At 42.8% G+C, this 18663-nt stretch overlaps 1 protein-coding gene across 3 annotated transcripts in view; it reads left to right on the forward strand.

Moving 5' to 3' along the window:
• LOC127582385 (dedicator of cytokinesis protein 7-like) overlaps positions 1–16215 on the forward strand; it is a 151379-nt gene extending 135164 nt beyond the window's left edge. For 2 of the 3 annotated variants that reach the window (XM_052037571.1, XM_052037572.1), the window contains exons 39-46: positions 1358–1501; positions 2227–2358; positions 3447–3581; positions 4066–4155; positions 4930–5166; positions 10867–11010; positions 11880–11986; positions 13865–16215. In XM_052037571.1, coding sequence (XP_051893531.1) covers positions 1358–1501; positions 2227–2358; positions 3447–3581; positions 4066–4155; positions 4930–5166; positions 10867–11010; positions 11880–11986; positions 13865–14021 — 1146 coding nt within the window. In that variant the 3' untranslated portion in view covers positions 14022–16215. Of the gene's footprint in view, positions 1–1357; positions 1502–2226; positions 2359–3446; positions 3582–4065; positions 4156–4929; positions 5167–7006; positions 7309–10866; positions 11011–11879; positions 11987–13864 lie in introns of those variants that run through there. The other variant, XR_007958109.1, reaches the window with a different exon arrangement.
• Positions 16216–18663: the final 2448 nt, after the last annotated feature.

The following is an 18663-nucleotide window of genomic DNA, read 5'->3' on the forward strand; positions in this document are numbered from 1 at the left end:
TGCAACAATGGAATGGAATATACAATAAATGGGAGGATATATATGGTGAGGAGAAACTGAGGCCCCTTGGACTTAATTGAGGCCTATAAAAGTATGAGAGACCTCGACAGATGAGAGGAATAAGAGTTGTGAAAATTACTTCATTCTTAATGAGTGACACGTCACTATTTCACTTAGCTGAGGGGTCAAAAACCAGGGGTATAAATTTAAATTAAGGGTGGAAGGATTAGAGGGGAGATGAGGAACATTATTTTCACCCAGCAGGTGCTAGGGGTCTGAAATTCACTGTATGAAGAGTGGCAGAGGCAGAAACCTAAACACATTTAAATGGTACGCTGATGTATAGTTGAACAGCCATGACCTGCTTGTCATGGATCTAGAGCTGGAAGGTAGTTTTAAGGTGGGTAGCCCTTTTCACCTGGTGTAAACATGATGGAGCAAATGGCCTCCTTCTGCACTGTACATTTCCTGTGATTTGATGAACATAATAAAAATAATTGGATGCTACATTGGAGCGTTATCAAACACCATCTGACAAAGAGTCATAGAAAATATTAGGTTAGACGACTAAAAGCTTGGTTTTGAGATGAACTTCAAAGGAAAAGAGAGGTGGAGAGGTTTGGTGAGGGAATTTCAGATGATCATAAACAGCAATGAATACCACCATCAAATCTTAAAAACATGTCCAGAATTTGACATTTGACAAGGGGTGTTTGAGAATGAGAGCTCGAGACAGAGCCTGCGACATACTGATTCCTACAGGGCTGGATCCATGCTCGGCAGGTGAGATCACTTTCCCATAAGCTGCCATTTTTATTTTCATTAGAAGCTTTGGAAAAGTTTATTCCTTCATTGTGTGACCTGATGAATAAAAGATAAAGGCTGCACCACTTCCAGTGCCAGTGTCCTATTATAAAGGAGTGAACTTTACTGAAAATTGTCAGTAGCATCATATTTTTTGAGTATATTTGTTTTGGCCACCTGTGCCTTGGTTTGCCTGTCTGAGTCTATAAGTTCACAAAGGAGTGTCCCAGGTTGAATGGCTTTTACCTAGTTTATGTCCTAGTGTTCAACCCTTGAGGACATAGTCTATCAAATTTACCAGTATATACTTTTTAATATCATAATGTTTTAAAGGATTCTGGATACATCTTTCAAATTGTGATTCTTTAAAAAAAAATTAAGATATTAAGACTGGAAATTACACCAACTCTTAAGGAATGGTTGTTTGTTAGTTCTTGGCTCTTGGATCTTCATTGCTTTTGATTGGCTGTTGGCAATTGGTGGCCTAGGATTGCTTAGTGGCCTTTGATTTTCTTTTGGTAACAGATAGTTTTTGGACTTCTTTTTTCACCAGAAAATTTCCATCAATGTCCTGGAGGAATCTTTGGTGTCTGAAGAGATCTTTTCCATGGAGAGGGAGGGTATTTGGACAGGAAACTTGCTCAGTGAAGAGGGTCTCTTGGAGTTGTTGGATGAGGCAGCTGAACTCTTCAACAAGGTATGCATTCAACCCTTGTAAGGCTATGTGTCTGCTGCTAAGAACAGGAGTTCTGATTCTACTTCTCTAGCATGGAGCTTTCTTGAAACATAAGCACAGATGAAGGAGCAAGCTCAGTAGTCAGCTCACCAGGTTGGCAACAATGCCAGGATTCCTGGGATTATTTTTGTCATGAATCTCAGTTTGTGAAAAGGACTAGTAATCTCTACTTTATGTTTACATTCTCTACAAAGTAAATACAGAGAAATTAGATTAGGCAAATCGCCCATATTTATATCTAGTTTTATCTACAGTTTCACTTGGCATCTGGCTTTTACTGTGTCTATCCTCTGACTGCTCAATTAAATAATGTAAACAGACCTTTACCCAATATTTAATCTTTGCTGTATCTATGCTGCCGTTGTTTGATGGACCAATGTCAGCAGTGTCAAAGAACTATCACTCTGTACTTTTCCTGACCTGCAACTGTGTTGACAAGTCTTTCAAAGAGCCACTGTGCTGTAAGCACTGATCTTTCAATAGCTTGTGATGTTGACGGAACTTAAATGTATTATTTACTTCATGGTCTACCTGTTATGAAATGGTGTTGCCATTCCTAGCATCGTGAGCTGTAAAAAAAAATCATTTTTAAAAGAAGTACACTTTGATCAGGAGCTTTGGTGTATTGTAGTGCTGTTTTCAAAGTGCAGTGTGTATAACATTAAAATTCTTGCTTGTTTTTAAAGGCAGAATTTTATGAAACGGTTTATGAAATTTACAAGCTGATTATTCCAATCGCTGAATTTCATCGGAATATTAGAAAACTATCTGTTATTCACGGAATCCTGAAGGAAACATTTGAGCTGATCCTGTGTGAGGTAAATGTTCCACTTGTGCCAGTTTTGGGAAGATGTGAGGGTTCTGATATGTGCAGGATGTTGTTGTCATTGGATCCGCTCGAAGGGCATGCAGTCCTTCCCCATAATCTCCCTCCACCCCTCACTGACCTAGTTGAGATGCTTGCTGCCCATTTTGATTAGTTATTTTGCTATACATTCCTTGTTGAATAGGTTCTGTGATTTGCAAGGATCATCATGAGTGACATGGCTGGGAGGTGGGAGGGGCCAAGGAGAAGTGCCAGCCATTGAATATGCTTATATTTCCATACAACATTACAGGAAGTCATTTGGGCCCAACGAGTCAATGTTGGCTCATTCCATTCCCCCACTCATTTTCCCTGTAAGCTATTCTCCCCACATTCCTACCAACTCCCCCTCCTCTCAGATTCTGCCACTTGCCTACATACAAGGGGCAATTTATAATGGCCAATTAACATAACCAGCACATTTTTGGGTTGTAGGAGGAAACCTACACAGTCACAGGGAGAACATGCAGTCTCCATGTGGACGACGTCAGAGATTGGGATTAAAGAGGCAGCGGTTCTACTAGCTATGCCACTGATCGGACCGTATCACTGCACCAGGTCACTGAGCCCCTGGGGTGGGGAGGAGAAAATGAGCTTAAACTTACTTCTTCTGATTGCAGCTGAAGGAACTGCATATCCTTCCATATAAGGTCAGGACAAGATTGTGTTCAGCTTTGAGGCATTATGCAGTCGATTACCCTCTCTACATTTATAGCCGGGCTTGAAAAGCGTTAAAATGCGAGAGAGCTGAGTGGATGGGGAAAACCAAACCAGATGGGGAGGGAAGCGAGGATCAGGTGGGAAAGGAGAGAAAGACTGGAGGAGGGAGGGAGAAGAGGTAGAGGGAGGGGAGAGAGAAGTAATGACGGACGGCTGGGTGTTGGGAAGAATGAAACTAGGTGGTGATCAGAATGGGACTGGATTTGGTAAGTACCACTCCTTCCTGAATAACTGTTACTCCAGCGGCAGTAATTTTAATCCCCAATGACAAAAACCCGCCTTCCTGTGAAAACCTCCCCTTCTTCTAATCATATTTTGCAGGATAATAGGAGAATGTTTGGGACATATTTCCGTGTTGGATTCTACGGGTCGCTGTTTGGTGAGCTGGATGAGCAGGAATATGTCTACAAGGAACCAGCGATCACTAAACTGGTGGAGATCTCCTCAAGGTTAGAGGTAATGGATCAAGGACACTGTCGCACCTTAACAATGTGGTAAACTGCCCCTGAAAAGGCAGTAACCTACCCCATTCTGTTCTCTGGGGTAAGTGGGGCAGCACAGGGAGAAGGTGCAAACTCCACACAGACAGCACCAGGGGTCAGGATTGAATCTGTGTCGCTGGAGCTGTGAGGCAGTGGCCACACAGGCTGTGCCGTCCAATCCTGTGGTTCAGAGGAAATTATAGATAATGGAAAAGAATATAGGAAAGGAATTCTACCCAGAGGGCAGTGAGTTCTTGTAATTGTTTACCCAAGAGGGCCTAGAAGGCTCGGTTAATGAATATATTCATTTTAGAGATCAATAGATTTTTAGATATCAAGGGAAGTGCACACTGGGCTGAATAGCCTCCTCCTGCTTATTATGCAGAATCTATTTATGGGTATGATGAGTTGAGTGTCTATTTTGTAGCTAAAATTTCTATTTAATGTAATTGCTGTAGGAATTTTACAAACGGATGTTTGGAAAAGATCATGTGGAGATGATCAAGGATTCTTCACCAGTTAAGAAGGAAAGCCTGGATCCCAATAAGGTGTGTTATTCGCTGTTGCTGGTGTCATCAAATAAACAGTTAATGAAACCAAGAACAAAAATACCAGAGGAAGTGGGGCAGACAGGGCTGTACTGGCTGGGCAATGGTAGTGTGCCAGGGCAGGCACACAGTGTGCAGACTGAGCTGAGTCACTGCAGCAGTGTGAGGTTTGGTCTGTGTACAAGCAGAGCAGTGTCACTGTGAAAGTGTAGCCTGGTCTGTGTACAGGTGGAGCAGTGTCACTGTGACTGGGATCTGGTCTGTGTACAGGTGGAGCACAGACACTGTCACAGTGTGGGGTCCAGTTTCTGTACAGGCGGAGCAGTGACACTATGAAAGTGTGGGTTCCAGTCTGTGTACAGGTAGAGCACAGACACTGTGACAGAGTGGGGCCCAGTCTGTAGAGGGACAATACAAACACGGGACCCAATCTGTTCACTGATTGTACAAGGTTGTTTTATGTTGTGTGAAGTGGTGTTGTCCGTACAGTGCAGGGAGACTATTAAACTTCCTGAGGTCCAGAGAGTGACTGACTATGGGAAATCCTTAACCTCCACACAGACCAGGGAAGCTCCAGGATTACCCATCCACTGTTGCAGTTTTGATGTTCTGAGCCATGATGTCAGTCAGAGGCCACAAATGGCTTCAGGGTAGGAAGAGTTAATGTCATGGAGTTCCTGCTCCTGCTCGCCTGCCTGCAACTTGACTGGAAAGCACAAAATAACTTGAGTTGGAGAAGATGATTAAACCAATGAAACACTCTCTGCTTTACAGGCCTACATCCAGGTGACCTACGTTGAGCCCTACTTTGAAGAGTATGAGCTGAAAAATCGAGTCAGCCACTACGAGAGGAATTCCAACTTGAGGCGGTTCATCTACAGCACCCCATACACACTGAATGGTCGGGCCCACGGGGAGCTTAGCCAGCAGTATAAGCGTAAAACCATCCTAACAACCTTACACGCTTTCCCTTACATCAAGACCAGGATCAATGTCATAGAGAAACAGGAGGTGAGGTGACACATGCTCAGGGCCTCCACCACTCAGGAGTCAGCTTGGCTCAGTCCTTAACACACTCTGTTCTTACATCAGTAAGGCTGTGAGTTTTAACCCTGCTCACTGAAGCATGGAACAGGAGTGGGCCATTCAGCCCCTCAAGCCTGTTCTGCTCCTCCTATAGATCTTTGCTGATCTCCATCTCAAACCTGTTTACTGCCTTTATACCATGTCACTCAATGTCTTTACCTAGTGATAATCAATCTCAGTCTTGAAAGTTTCAGCTGAACCGGCAGTGACAGAGGTCCTGTGACCTTTGTGCTACAAAATGCTTTCTGGTTTCATTCTGTTATTTTCTGGTTTGAATTTTAAGATTGTGTCCCTTTGAACTGGATTCCACAAAAATGGGAAATAATTTCCCTACACATTCCCTATCAGACCACTCCTCAATCTTCTAAACTCAGGGAAGTACAAGTCAGGATTATGCAACCCTTCCTCATAATTTAACCCTTGAAGCTCACTGTCATTCTAGTTAATTTGCACTATATTTTTCACTGTCCGAAGTATCCTCTTCAGTGCACTGCCCAGAAATGAATCTAATATTCCCCAAGGTCAGTAACCAGGGAACATGGATTTATATTAAATGGTAGAAGAAATAGAGGGGAGTCGGGGAAATTATCTCTCTCAGTGAATGGTGTGGGTCTGGATTTATGGCTGGAAGGGTGGTGGAGGCTGAAACCCTCGCCGGGTTCAAAAATTACCTGAATGATCACTTGAAGGAAGGGCTGTGGACCAAGAGCTAGGAAGAGCATAAGGTCCATATACAACTGCATGGACCTGATGGACCATTTGCAGATTTTTGTGATTCCATGATTGGATCCAAATTGGATTGCCTCCCACTTCCCCACACCCAGCACCATTTGCTACAGGTTTTTCCCATTCACTTAATCTGACTTGTTCTTTTCTAACTTTCATCTGACTACTTGTTGTATCTTTAATTCAGTCTCACATCACTCCCTATTGCTTCATCTGAATCTCCGATGTATGATTAAAAGCCCTCAACAGATCCCTGTTGTATACCACTTTCCTGACAACAAATGTTGTACCCTATATCTCCAACCACCCAACCAACTTCTGATCACCCTATGACTTGGAATTATTGATAATATCCCACAGTTTCAACAATTCCATCTTTTGGATGAGACATGTATCTGGTGGTCCATCTGAAAGTAAATTTGCCTTGGGATTATTGGAAGAAAGTTGTCTCCCAGTCTACATCCCTTCTTCAACTAACCACACTAAATTTCACTGCTTTTTGTAGGATGGATTTTACTCTGCACATGTCTCAGGATCGGTTAATTGCACAACCACAGATGTGTTGCACTACAGTCTAATCAACTGTACTCTGGATATTTAAATTGTGATAATGCACAATGTAAATACAAATATAAATTATTTAACTGCTTTTCATGTTCTGTGGGTGTTTGGTATCAGAAGAAAAATGCCTTGTAGAAAGGATTTTCTATGATGCTGTAAAATATTACACACATGACCAGGGCTGAATAATTCAGAGAAAAACTAAGCGCCAGTTCTTGGCAGTGTGATGAGAAAGTAAAAAACAATTATTGCCAAAACATTTGGAATGGGTATAATTTAAGTATTTGATAATTATCAAAGTGCAAAGAAAATTAAGAATTCAGATATTTGAAATCAGAAAGAAGACACATTGTGTATTTAAGGAGTATTTTTTGTATTTATGTGGAGATTTAATTATGTGAATGTGTATTGGCTTGTATAAATGGGTGCTTACATTTATTTCTGCATTTTATGGACATGTGTGTTTATTTCAATGTAGCAAGATGTTAGAGGGACGTAGACAACAATTGGACAACAAGATGTTAGAGGGACGTAGACAACAGTTGATTCCGTGCCAAAGGAAACATTAGAACAAGTGACCACAAGTTCAGTCAAAGAGGTAGATTTTGAAAAGTGACTTGGAGGAGGAAAGAGAGATGACTCAAACAGAACTACTACAACTGCTCTGAATAGGGTTGATTCTACACAATACCTCTGCCCATGCTGGATAAACTTTCCTCTATAGCTGGAACACCACACATTTTGTCTCCTCCTTGTATCACCGAACATCACTGATTACATGTAAGCAGCCACAAAGAAACTGTATTTGATTACATTTTTAAAGTATATCGTTAACTTGTAAAGCTGTTTGGGTTGACTTAAGGATGTGAAAGAAGCTAAATAAATACAATCCAAAATCAAAATAATGCAGATTCTGGAAATCTGAAATAAAAACAGAGAATGCCAGAAATACTCAGTAGTGCAGACAGCATCTGTGGAGAGAGAAAGAGAGTCGACTTTTCAGGTTGATGCCTTTCCACCAGAAATGGTAAAAGTTAGAAGTGAAACAAGTTTCAGGTTGCAGGGAAAGCGGGGAAGGGATGGTAAGGTGGAAACCAGGAGAGTGTGGGTAATGCAAATGATGGTGCTGGCTGATCAAAGGTGGTAAAGCTGTGCCTGAAGGAGGTGTAAGTAGGAGGAGATGAGTGAAATCTGAAATTCCAGAAGATGAGAGAGAAAAACGTGAGCTCTGAATGCAATGCACTAAACTGGAAGACGTACAAGTGACTCCCTGCTTCACTGGAAGCAGTGTCTTGATCCCTGGGTGATGGGAAATGAGGTGGTAAAAGGGACGGTGTTGCATCTCTTGAGGTTGTGCGAGAAGGCGCAGTGAGGAGGGAATGGATGGTGATGGAGGTTGAAGAGCAAACCAGGGACTCATGAAGGGAACTGACTGTTTGGAATACTGAAGTGGGAGGGAAGGGGAAACTGCCTGATGTTGACATCTCACTGGTGGAGTTGAAAATTACAGAGGATAATCCATTGAATGTGGATGCTGGTCGTGTGGAAGGTGAGGATAAGGGGAATCTTATCATTGTTCAGGGTGGAAGGAGAAGTGGTGGTGGCAGAAGTCTGGGAAGTGGGATAGACATGGTTGAAGGCCCTGTCAGGGATGATGAAGGTGAAACTTTGGTTGACAAAACAGGGAGATATCTCAGAAGCACTGATGTGGAAGGTAACATCGTCAGAACAGACTGAGACAGGGAACTTGGGAAATGAAATGGAAAGCTCACAGGAAGCAGGGTGGGAGGGAGTGTAGTCAAGGAGCTAAAGGAGCTCATGGTCACCAAGCTATCCTGAGATGGAGATAAAGAAAGGGAAAGGAAGAGTTGGGGATGGACCATGTGAAAGTGAGAGCAGGGTGGAAATTGGCAGCAAGCTCCCATGTTTTGTACAGCAGCACCGATAGTCGGCGTATGTATCAATAATGAAGTAAGAGAGGGAGACTGAGTATGACTGGAAGAAGGAAAGTTACACATTTCCAAAGAAGAGGTGGGCATAGTTTGGCCTCATTTGGATTCCCATAGAACACCTTTGACTTTTAGGAAGTGAGTGGATTTGAAGGAGTAATTGGTCAGTGCACAAATTCCAGTCCTGTGCTTCCGGTGCCTGAGTCTAACTTGCCAGTAAGTGTGAGGAACAAGTGCATCCAGACTCCCACCGAAGATGCTTCAAAGCCTTGTTTAGAGAACCTGGAACAGTTGGTTTTAAGTTATTCTTACAGAGTCAGAATGGAGGAGGGGGGGAGAGGGGGGAGAGGGGGGAGAGGACAGGCAAGCGGCAAGGAACTGACAAGAGGGGCAGAGGACGTGTCTTTCAGAGCAGCTGCTGGTTTTAAAGAGTGCATCCACGGCAATGTCATACAGTTAAAGAGAAACTATCACTGACTCCCTCCTCAGCTCCAGCTTCCTGGAGACTCCACTAGAAGCATCTTTCACTCAGGATTGTTGTCTGCTGCTGAAGATATGTAACCATTCTGGCAGAGCAAATACTTTGTTAGCAGATAATCACTGTCAAAGAAAACTGTATACGTACTGCAGGTTTAACAATAAGTAGAACAAAACTTAACTCTTTTTATTACGACTCGGGGAAATATTGAATGTATCTGCCCCTGATTTTGACCTAAAGAAATCAATGTTTGTGTGATGGATGTTAGGCCATTGTCCTCCTTGAAAATGCCAAAGAGGAAGGTGCCAACATTTGGGTTACATCTACCTGAAACATGTTGCATGTACAAAATGAAGCCTTAACAACAATTCTAGGATCCTAATGTAATATTGTTAATGAAGTCAGGAGAGCTTATGTGGGCCTGCTCTTCCAGGTCTACACTGATCGAAGTAGCAGGCTCCCAAAAGGTGAGAATACATTGTTCCTGTGGATCCCAGAGGAACTGGTACATTCCTTGTGGCACCACTGAAGTAGTGTATGTTCCTGCCAGCTTGTCTCGGCTCCCCCATGATACCTCTGCCTGGCCCACATTCTTCCAGCCCACACACCTTCAGCCTTCTCACCTCGCACTGCCCTGCTCATCCCAACCAATGAGCATCAACCTGACACCTGATTGGTATTTGCAGATCCCCAGTTCAGTGTAGATGAGTTGAGACCAGCAGCATCCTTGAATACATGGTTGGATCAAACCTTGCATTTCGCACTGTGAAACCAGTGTATGTTGATCTTTCTCCCATGTCTTTGGAAAGAATGTGCCTGCATTTCTAGAATGATTTTCTTGACCTCAGGTTGTCCCAAATACCTTACAGCTCCAATAAGGTACTTCTGAAGTCAAACAGGAAATGTGGCTGGAAATTTACACACAGAAAGCTCCCTCAAACAGCAACATGATAAATAAAAGTTGGCCAGGACACTGGGGAAAACCCTTCAGTAGATGCCAGTGAATCATTGCTGGCAATTACAGTGTGTGAAGAGGCACTGGGGAGGAAGAAACACAGAGAATCTGCAAGAATGCCTTGTATGAAACAATGGAATAATTGCTAATTATTTATCTATGGACTGGTGAAAATGACTTGTACAATATATTGAATATGAAATCAATGCATCTGCCGGAAGAGTGTGGTAATGTGCTGTCAGCAAGGCATTGAAAGCTATGGACCTAATGCAGGTAAATGGGTTAGTATAGATAGGTATCATGGGCAGCATGGACATGGTGGGCCGGAGGATCTTTTCCTGTGCTGTACAACTTTATGACTCAACTCTGAAGAGGAGGCAGCCTTCAGCTTCATCTCCTCGTGGCTGGTCTGATCAGCACCTTCCACTGAATTAGTTGTACCATTTCAATAGTTGAATGTTCCCAATGGCTCCACAGAAAGGCTATGTGTCGCTTCTATATTAAGCTCGCTTCTACCCATCAGCTGGTCTCCCTTGGAGTTTTACTGTAGTCGGAATGTTATAAAACCTTTTGTTTAACTTGAGTTCAATGACATTGATTGTCGATCATTGTGTATGGACTCCCTTGGTGTGAGCAGGAACCATGCTGGAGTTTAATTAGCTCTAGGTGTGCAGGTTGGACATCAACACATTGGGGAAGTAATTCACAGGGTCTGAGTTCAGGGTCGATCAGCTTCAGTCTTTCATAAAACCTGCTGGAGTCACCTGAGCACCCACTCATCAGAATCAGGGTGGTATGGGCTACGCATTGGGGTGTGATTGGTTGGGGTGGGGTAGAATATCGACACAAAAAGAACAATTTGAGATTTGCCCAGAAGACAATTTCTTTCAAGTTCCCCGGTCACTCTGCCATTTCAACAGTCAGTTAGATTCCAGTTCATATTCCATGTTTTTCAGATTAGCCTGAGACCAATTGAAGCTGTGATTGAGGACATGCAGAAGAAGACTCACGAGCTGGCAAAGGCAACGAGTGAACACCCACCCAACCTGAAGCTGCTGCAGATGGTGCTGCAGGGGTCTGTGGGGCCCACTGTCAATCAGGTGTGCGCATTTCTCGGGGGACGGTCTGAGGGAGGTGGGCTCATGAGAATAAAGGAGAAAAAAATGTTTAGCTTGTTAGGGGCACCAGTGAGGCTCGTGTTGATCTATAAGATGGGATGTGATTTGAGCCTGCTGTGGTTCCCCAAACTCTACTGCAATGTTTGTGATTTTATTTGAATGGCTGAAGGAGGTATATCTTAGCACTTCTCTAACCAAGGAGGTCTTCACATCTTAGTTACCACCTGCAGACCAAAGGTGTGTAAAGGACCGAGCCAGACGTGAACACACAAAGCATTATAATAGCAGGATGTATCAGGGAGTGACCAAAGAAAGACCCCAATATAACACTCAAAGCAGTGCAATGGATGGTCCAAGGAATAATATACAGTTATGCAATGTTGGTTTAAGGTATAACATACGGATGCATTGGATGGACCAGGGTAAGCCACAGGGTTGTATGATATATGACTCAGGATATAAAACAGTGTACTGTAATAGATGGCCAAATATAACAATGTAACTGCACTGTGTAATGAATTGACCTGTACGATCGGTATGCAAGACAAGTTTTTCACTGTACCTTGGTACAAGTGACAATAATAAACCAATACCAATATTACAGAACAATGAAGGTCCAGGATATAACACAGGGTATCATGATACCCCAGTTACACCCCAGTCCATCTTTCACGTTGCTCTGTTTTATACAGATGTTTGGCATAGAACATAGTGCAGTAAGATGGATGAATTGGGGTATAACATGCTGGAGAATGATGGAAGGACTGGGGTACAACATGGTGCTATATAATGGATGCTTCAGGGTATAAATCAGTGCAAGCATTTAATTCCATATTTTATTTTTATTTCAGGGTCCTTTAGAAGTTGCTCAGGTTTTTTTGTCTGAAATTCCTGACGACCCTAAACTTTTCAGACACCACAACAAACTCCGCATCTGCTTCAAGGACTTTCTGAAACGGTAAATTGTCCCTGGCGGTCTGCTGTCCTTGAGCACCTTTAGTTTTCTGTGTAATGTGGGAGTTGTACTTCATCAGATCCTGTTCACAAAACAGTCAGCTGAAAACCTACCAGCTTCTTCATGGAGTCTGACTGACCTGACTGCTCTGGGAATAACGTTGGACTCCCAGCACCACACCCCAGCCCTTGCTTTACAGTGGAGATGGGGTGAATGAAACACATTATCATTGAACAAGCCTTCCAATTTCTTTGGTCGCTTTCAGCTCTCTCCTTCTCATATGGAGCTCTGGGTAAATTATTCAAGTCAAAAGGAACAGTGAAAGGAGCCTTGCTGTGCCAGTGTTCTATTAATGTTCAAATCAGATCCCCATGTTTTTTATAGCTGCATTAGCTTCCAATATACATTTTAATCAGGTCCCCGCTGAGGCGGTCACTTAGCCATCCATTAGATCTCTGCTGTTTGTCATTGCCAGCCTTGGCTTTGTTGGTTGCACTCTCCCTCTAAGTCAGAAGGTTGTAGGTTCATAGTTTTGCCCCAGTTTGCTACACTATAGGAGATGCCATCTCTCAAAGAGATATTAACCAACAGCAAAGACTCTCACTTAGAGTCGTAGAACAATACAGCACGGATACAGGCCTTAGGCCCAATGAGTCCATGCTGACCATGGTGCCCACTCAACAAGTCCACTTGAGGTAACAAATTACTTCAAGATGCTCCATGAGAGCTGTCAAAATTTGACATAAAGCTGCCTGAGGAGATATTAACTTAGATGACTAAATGCTTGAATAAAGAAGTTGGTTTCAAGGGGTATCATAAAGCAGAAGAGAAATTTGCTGTGTGCCAATTGTCTACTGCATTTCCCTATATGACAACATAGACTATGGTTCAAAGTATTTTATTATCTGTAATGTCCTAATGTCATGAAAGATACTATAAAGACAATACTTCTGTCCTTCAGTGCTTCCTTAATCTACTTCAGCAAATAATTCGCCTATACTTCTCTGTATTTGTGTCTGTTTATTTTTGTCCACCCATATTTTGATTCTGTCTGTGTACGTTACTTACTTCTTATTTCTGAAGCAGGTTGTGAAACTAAGAATAAAAACTGAAACAGAGTAGGCTGGAAATAGTCAGCGTGTCAGGCAGAACTTATGGACAGAGAAATAGAGTCACTGCATCAGGTGAAGGACACTTCATCAGAACAGGAAAAGCAAGAGGAAACATGTTTTAACTTATAGAGAGAGGAAGGGATGGAGTGAACGGAGGGAAAGTTTGTGAAAGGATGGAGACCAGGTTTTCCGGGTGACACAATGCTTTCGGAGCAGTCTAATAGATTTATCTGCAGTTATAGAGAGAAAAAGACAAAAGAACATGCTGAAATGGTGAGGGGCAGAACACAAGAGTTACTGGAAATCTGAATAAAAGAATTCTGGAAATGTCAAGCAGCAACCACGGAGAGAGAAAAACTAAGTTAATGTTACAGGTGGAAGACCTTACATTGACCTGGAGAGTTCCGATATGAAGGGGGGGAGGCTGGGGATCTAAGACTGTTGAATTCATTGTTGAGCCTCATGGTTTCAACCTGCTGGGGCAGAAGATGAGGTGCTGCTCCTTAAGCAACTGTGACACTGAGAAGTTTGAGTTTCACCCCTGCCTCAAGTGGTTATTGTCTTGTGTACCTCTGCCTTTCCTAATTTCTGTGTCACATTTCCAGTGTCTGCAATGCCTTGCACTTTGTCTTCATCTGCAGAATTCCTTCAGCCATACCCTCCAAATTAATTAATCATTCTTCTAATTACTTGTAGGCACATGATGTGCACATCTTGTCTGTGTGTGACCTACATTCCAGTTACATTGTCCCTCTCCTGTCTATTACAGATGCGAAGATGCTTTAATTAAAAATAAGGGCCTGATCTCGTCTGAGCGAGTGGAGTACCAGTGTGAACTTGAGAAGAACTACGAAGCTCTCAAACACAACCTGCAACCATTCATTAACCGAAGGATCCCTTACCTTTATGTCACACCTTGCCACTAGGAATCTCAAATGGTCTGAAACATACGGGGAAAATGTGGCAAGAACTCTGTACTTGGGACTAGTGGAGTTGTAGAGTCATACAGTTGCACGGCACAGAACAGGCCCTTCAGCCCACCATGTCCATGCTGACCACTCTACTTATCTATGCATTTACCTGTATTTTGCCCATAGCCTTCTATGCCTTGGCAATTCCAGTGCTAGCTGAATGCTTCATAAACGTGAGAGTACCTGCTCCACCACTTACAGAGACAATGTGTTCCAGATCTCAGCCACTCCGTGTGAATAGGCTTCCCTTCAGATCCCCTCTAAAGCTCCTACCTCTCACCTTGTACCTAGGCTGTGGTTTTTTAGACACTGTTAGAACAATGTAATTAAGATGTGAATAGTTATCTAATATAAGATTAGAAGTGTATTTCTATCAATTTTGGAAAGCAGTTACTGTTACAAATCACTTTGTAATGATTTACTTTTTGCTTTCTAGTTTTCTTCTCATTCTTTGCCTCTCCTTGGTGTTGGCTACACTCCCAGGATGAGAGGTAACATTTACATGCAGCCTTTAATGTTGGACGGTGGCCCTGTGACACTTCAGGGTGACAGGTGGACAATTGACAGTGGGCCAGGACAGGAGATCTTGGTGTTGGAAATGAGTGCTGAAGATTTCTAGGACAGAAAACCGCATTTTCTGTTTTTAGTCCAATAACACACAAACACTCAGGGACAGAGACAGAAATTTCTTTCCACTGAGAAAATTAAACAGAACATTTATATTCCCATACAAAAGCTCCAACCAGGCAGGGCTCTCTCACTCTCCCTTGTCCGCACACACCAAACACAAAGGCGCATTCACACAAACACAAACATGCGCGCACACCCGCATTCACACAAACACAAACAAAATAACTGTGCACGAGGCTGCAGGAGAACGTTTCAGCTATTGGCTGAATAATTGTATCCTGGAAGATCAAACACACATGATAAGCTCAGATTGTGAGAGCTACCTGCTGCTGCAACAAATGCACAAGTTTAGGCTGAAACCCTGCTGGCAAACCCATTCTTAATTGCTTATCCCTCCTTTACTTCTTTTATTATTGCAGAAACTCTATTTATCCAGCGAGACCTCCATTTTATCAATCTGTCTACCTGTGGAATGGAACTATTAGTCCTTAAGAAATTGTCTCAGCCCATAAAGCACTGACCATACAATAGGTTTTCTTAAATTACTGTACAGGATATCAATAATTGTGGGCAGTGCTTTGTATTTTGGAGAATATTATGACTCATTGATCCAGAAAATATGTGCTTGCTCTACATGCTATTAGGATAACCTGGAGTTGGGGTATTAACCCAACATCCCACAAACATTGTTTGAAGAAAGTAATGCAAAATGACAGAACTTACAGTTTCTCAACATCAAAGTGAAAGAAAATTGATATGCAATGTGGTACATTGTGAAAGCACAGAAGGAGAAAAGTTAGTCTGCAGATCATTCCAAAAAAAATATGCTGGTTGTAGCAGGACATCCAACTGTAAGTGAGGAACTGTAGCCCAGAGAGAGTTCTGTGGAATTATACCTCAGAGGGAGTCAAGATGGGGAAGCTGTAGCCCAGAAATAGTGCTAGGGAACTGTAGCCCAGGGGAAGTGCATTCTGGACACAGTCAGCACTGCGGAACTGTGCCCCAGAGAGAATCAGAACTGGGGACCAGTAGTCAGGAGATAATTGACATTAGGTTGTGTACCCCCCCGAGAGAGTTCTGGCCATCAGAGAAGGGGAGACAAAAAGAGATGAAACCTGTGTTGGAAGCTGATCAAAATTCCACTCTGGGCAGCAGCTCCACTTTACACAGATCAGTAATAGCATCAAAACCAAGGGCAACTGCAACCACTGGTGCCTGTCTCGTTCACAATATTATCTTTCAGGTTTCCCAGTTTTCCCATCACTGCTGCTGTGTGTTGGATAACCTGAATGTTCAGGACAGTTCTGGCTTATTGGTTTCTACTGGTAAAAGCTGAAATTCCTGATATAATAGTTTATTCTGTTATTTGATAGCCTCTGTAATGGCTGTGTATCACCAAAGATCTGGTAAAAGATGTGCATTTTAATTAACATTGTTATTTATCTTAAGAATTGAAAACATATGTATGAATCAAATCTGCATTTTTAAGTCACAGCAGTAAAAATAATTCTTGCCTGGAGCCCAGCCTAGTCACGTGACAATTTGCTGGGTCCACTACAGCCTGATTGGGTGAAGTGCTCCTGGACCCAGTTGTATTTGTTGGTGTTACTGTGTCCCCTTGTGGAGAAGGTGAGAAGCATCAGAAATGGGAAATCCCACTCCAGAGGATGCACAGATTGGAATAGTACAGAGCTCAGTTACTCTTTATTGGTATCAAAGAACCAAGGTTCCATTTATTGATACAATCCAGTCTCTGAATGAATTTTGCCCAGATGAATGCCCTTGCCTGCCATGCATTGCCTGATAGGGAGGTGGGAAAGGATTCAGCAGCAACTGCCAAAAGAGACTTGAATAGAAACTTGAAATTGAGGGGAATAGCAGGATAGTGCAGACATAGTTTTTCAAATGACCTTCCAAGTTTTGTAGATTGCAATTGAAACATTATCAAAAATTACAGAGAGAAAAAAAAATCAGAATTTTACATTAAAAGGAAGGATTAATCATAAATATTTTTTAAAAATCAGATCTACATTTCGGCAGATTGTTATTCTAGTCTTGTCCATCAATGTGGATCCTGCCACAAAAGCCAGCTGATGCAGTGAAATTGTGCCTTGGCTCATTCAATGTAATTTCTCCATCAGCCACCAGGAGGCAGAACTGAGCAAAATAGATTTTCTGTGCAATAGAATCTTAGCCCAGAAATTTATTTGTATTGTGCTGTGTTTTTGAATGTAACGTGATCGAATTTTGGTGTTTTAAAATTTCATATTGCAGGAACAAGATCATTCTTATGAATCCTGTAACTTGCAAAATTCATCCCTACACTTCTGTAGGGGTAGATGCAGTGATTTGTGTATAGACCACTCACTTTTGTTTATAACTGAAACTGTGGAAACACTGTGGTCATTTAAGGTTTCATGGTTCTTCATTCACAGTAGTTTTGCTGTTTAAAGGGATCACTCACCCGTTTACAGCTTCTGGATATTGGAGGCTGCCTGGAAACTCAGGAGGCCATCATGAGCTATCCCAGGAACATTGGGCAGGGTGCACTGTTATTTCTGCAGTTATTACCTTTTCAGCATTGGAGCTTATGTGCTGATCCAACTGGCTGTGCTGCATCGGAGGCAGGGTAGACATCCTCTTGAGGGCCCCACATCACTGGCCTCATGCCAGGTGTGTGAGGTAATAAACTGGAGCAATATCAGACTGCCATGATATCTCGTTCTGGTATTCAATGGCTGTGGTCTGCACTGAGACCTTACTGTGTGACTCGGACTATGCCCTCCAACTGTAGAAGACCTTAGCTACAATAACTTTGGTAGGCCATACAAATGCTTACAGTAAAAGTTATGAGCAGCCTTCAGGAAGCTGAGACCAAAAGACAAGCATGCTCCAGAACAAGACTAACCATTCCTCAGGGAGCAAATAGTAGGGAAAAAGTACTGGCAAAGCAATCACTTAAAAAAAAAAATTCTCTGCTTTAAACAGCCAAACAGTGGATCAGAGTTTCCGGAAGTCAATAAGATCGGCAGGACCCGGCACCATGAGGACCTCTCACCATACTCACCGTACATTCAATTAGTTCCATCACAGAAGTGCAATGATTGAAGTTTTCATGTTGCCATTGGATTATCATTTGACACTTTCTGTAATGATTGTGGCAGTGAAAGATTGGGTCCGGGACTCAAACCTGACAGATTCTGTTGCCGTGGTGACCTCTTTATTGCAATACAGGTGTCCAGCACTTTGTGCTGAGGTCTGCTGTCTGGAGTAAGTGTCAAGGTATGTGTGTGCCATTCCTGGACCCCAGGAGATCAGAGTCATACAGCACGGAAACAGGTCCTTCAGCCCACTAAATCCATGCCGACTAACAGGCATCCATTTACACTAATCCCATTTAGTTCTCCCCACGTTCCCATTAACTCCATCTGGATTCTACCACACACCTACACATTAAGGGCAATTTACCGTGACCAATTAACTTACCATCCTGTGTGTCTTTGATATATAGAAAAACCTGGAACACCAGGAGGAAACCCACACAGTCACAGGGAGAACATGCAAACTCCACACAGGCAGCACCGGAGGTAAGGATTGAACCTGGGTCTCCCAAACTGTGAGGCAGCAGCTCTGCCACTGTGCTCACAAATAATCAACACATCATCTCACTGTTCCACTGTTTTTGAGACCCAAGGTTGAAGCCCATCAGAGACTTGCCCATCCAGCAATTCAGTTCCTCTTCCCTGGTAGAATGATGGAGTTGTACAGCGTGGAAACAGACCCTTCGGCTCCCCACGTCCATGCCAGTCTTATTGCCCGTTTACACTAATCCCATTTGCCCACATTAGCTCCTTATCATTTTACACCCTGCCTATTTAAATGCCCATGTAAATATCTCTTAAACATAGTGATTGTATCTGACTCCACCACCTCCTCTGGGAGTGAGTTCCAGATATCAATCTCTCTC

The sequence above is a fragment of the Pristis pectinata genome, chromosome 24 (assembly GCF_009764475.1).
Source record: "Pristis pectinata isolate sPriPec2 chromosome 24, sPriPec2.1.pri, whole genome shotgun sequence".
NCBI lineage: Eukaryota > Metazoa > Chordata > Chondrichthyes > Rhinopristiformes > Pristidae > Pristis > Pristis pectinata.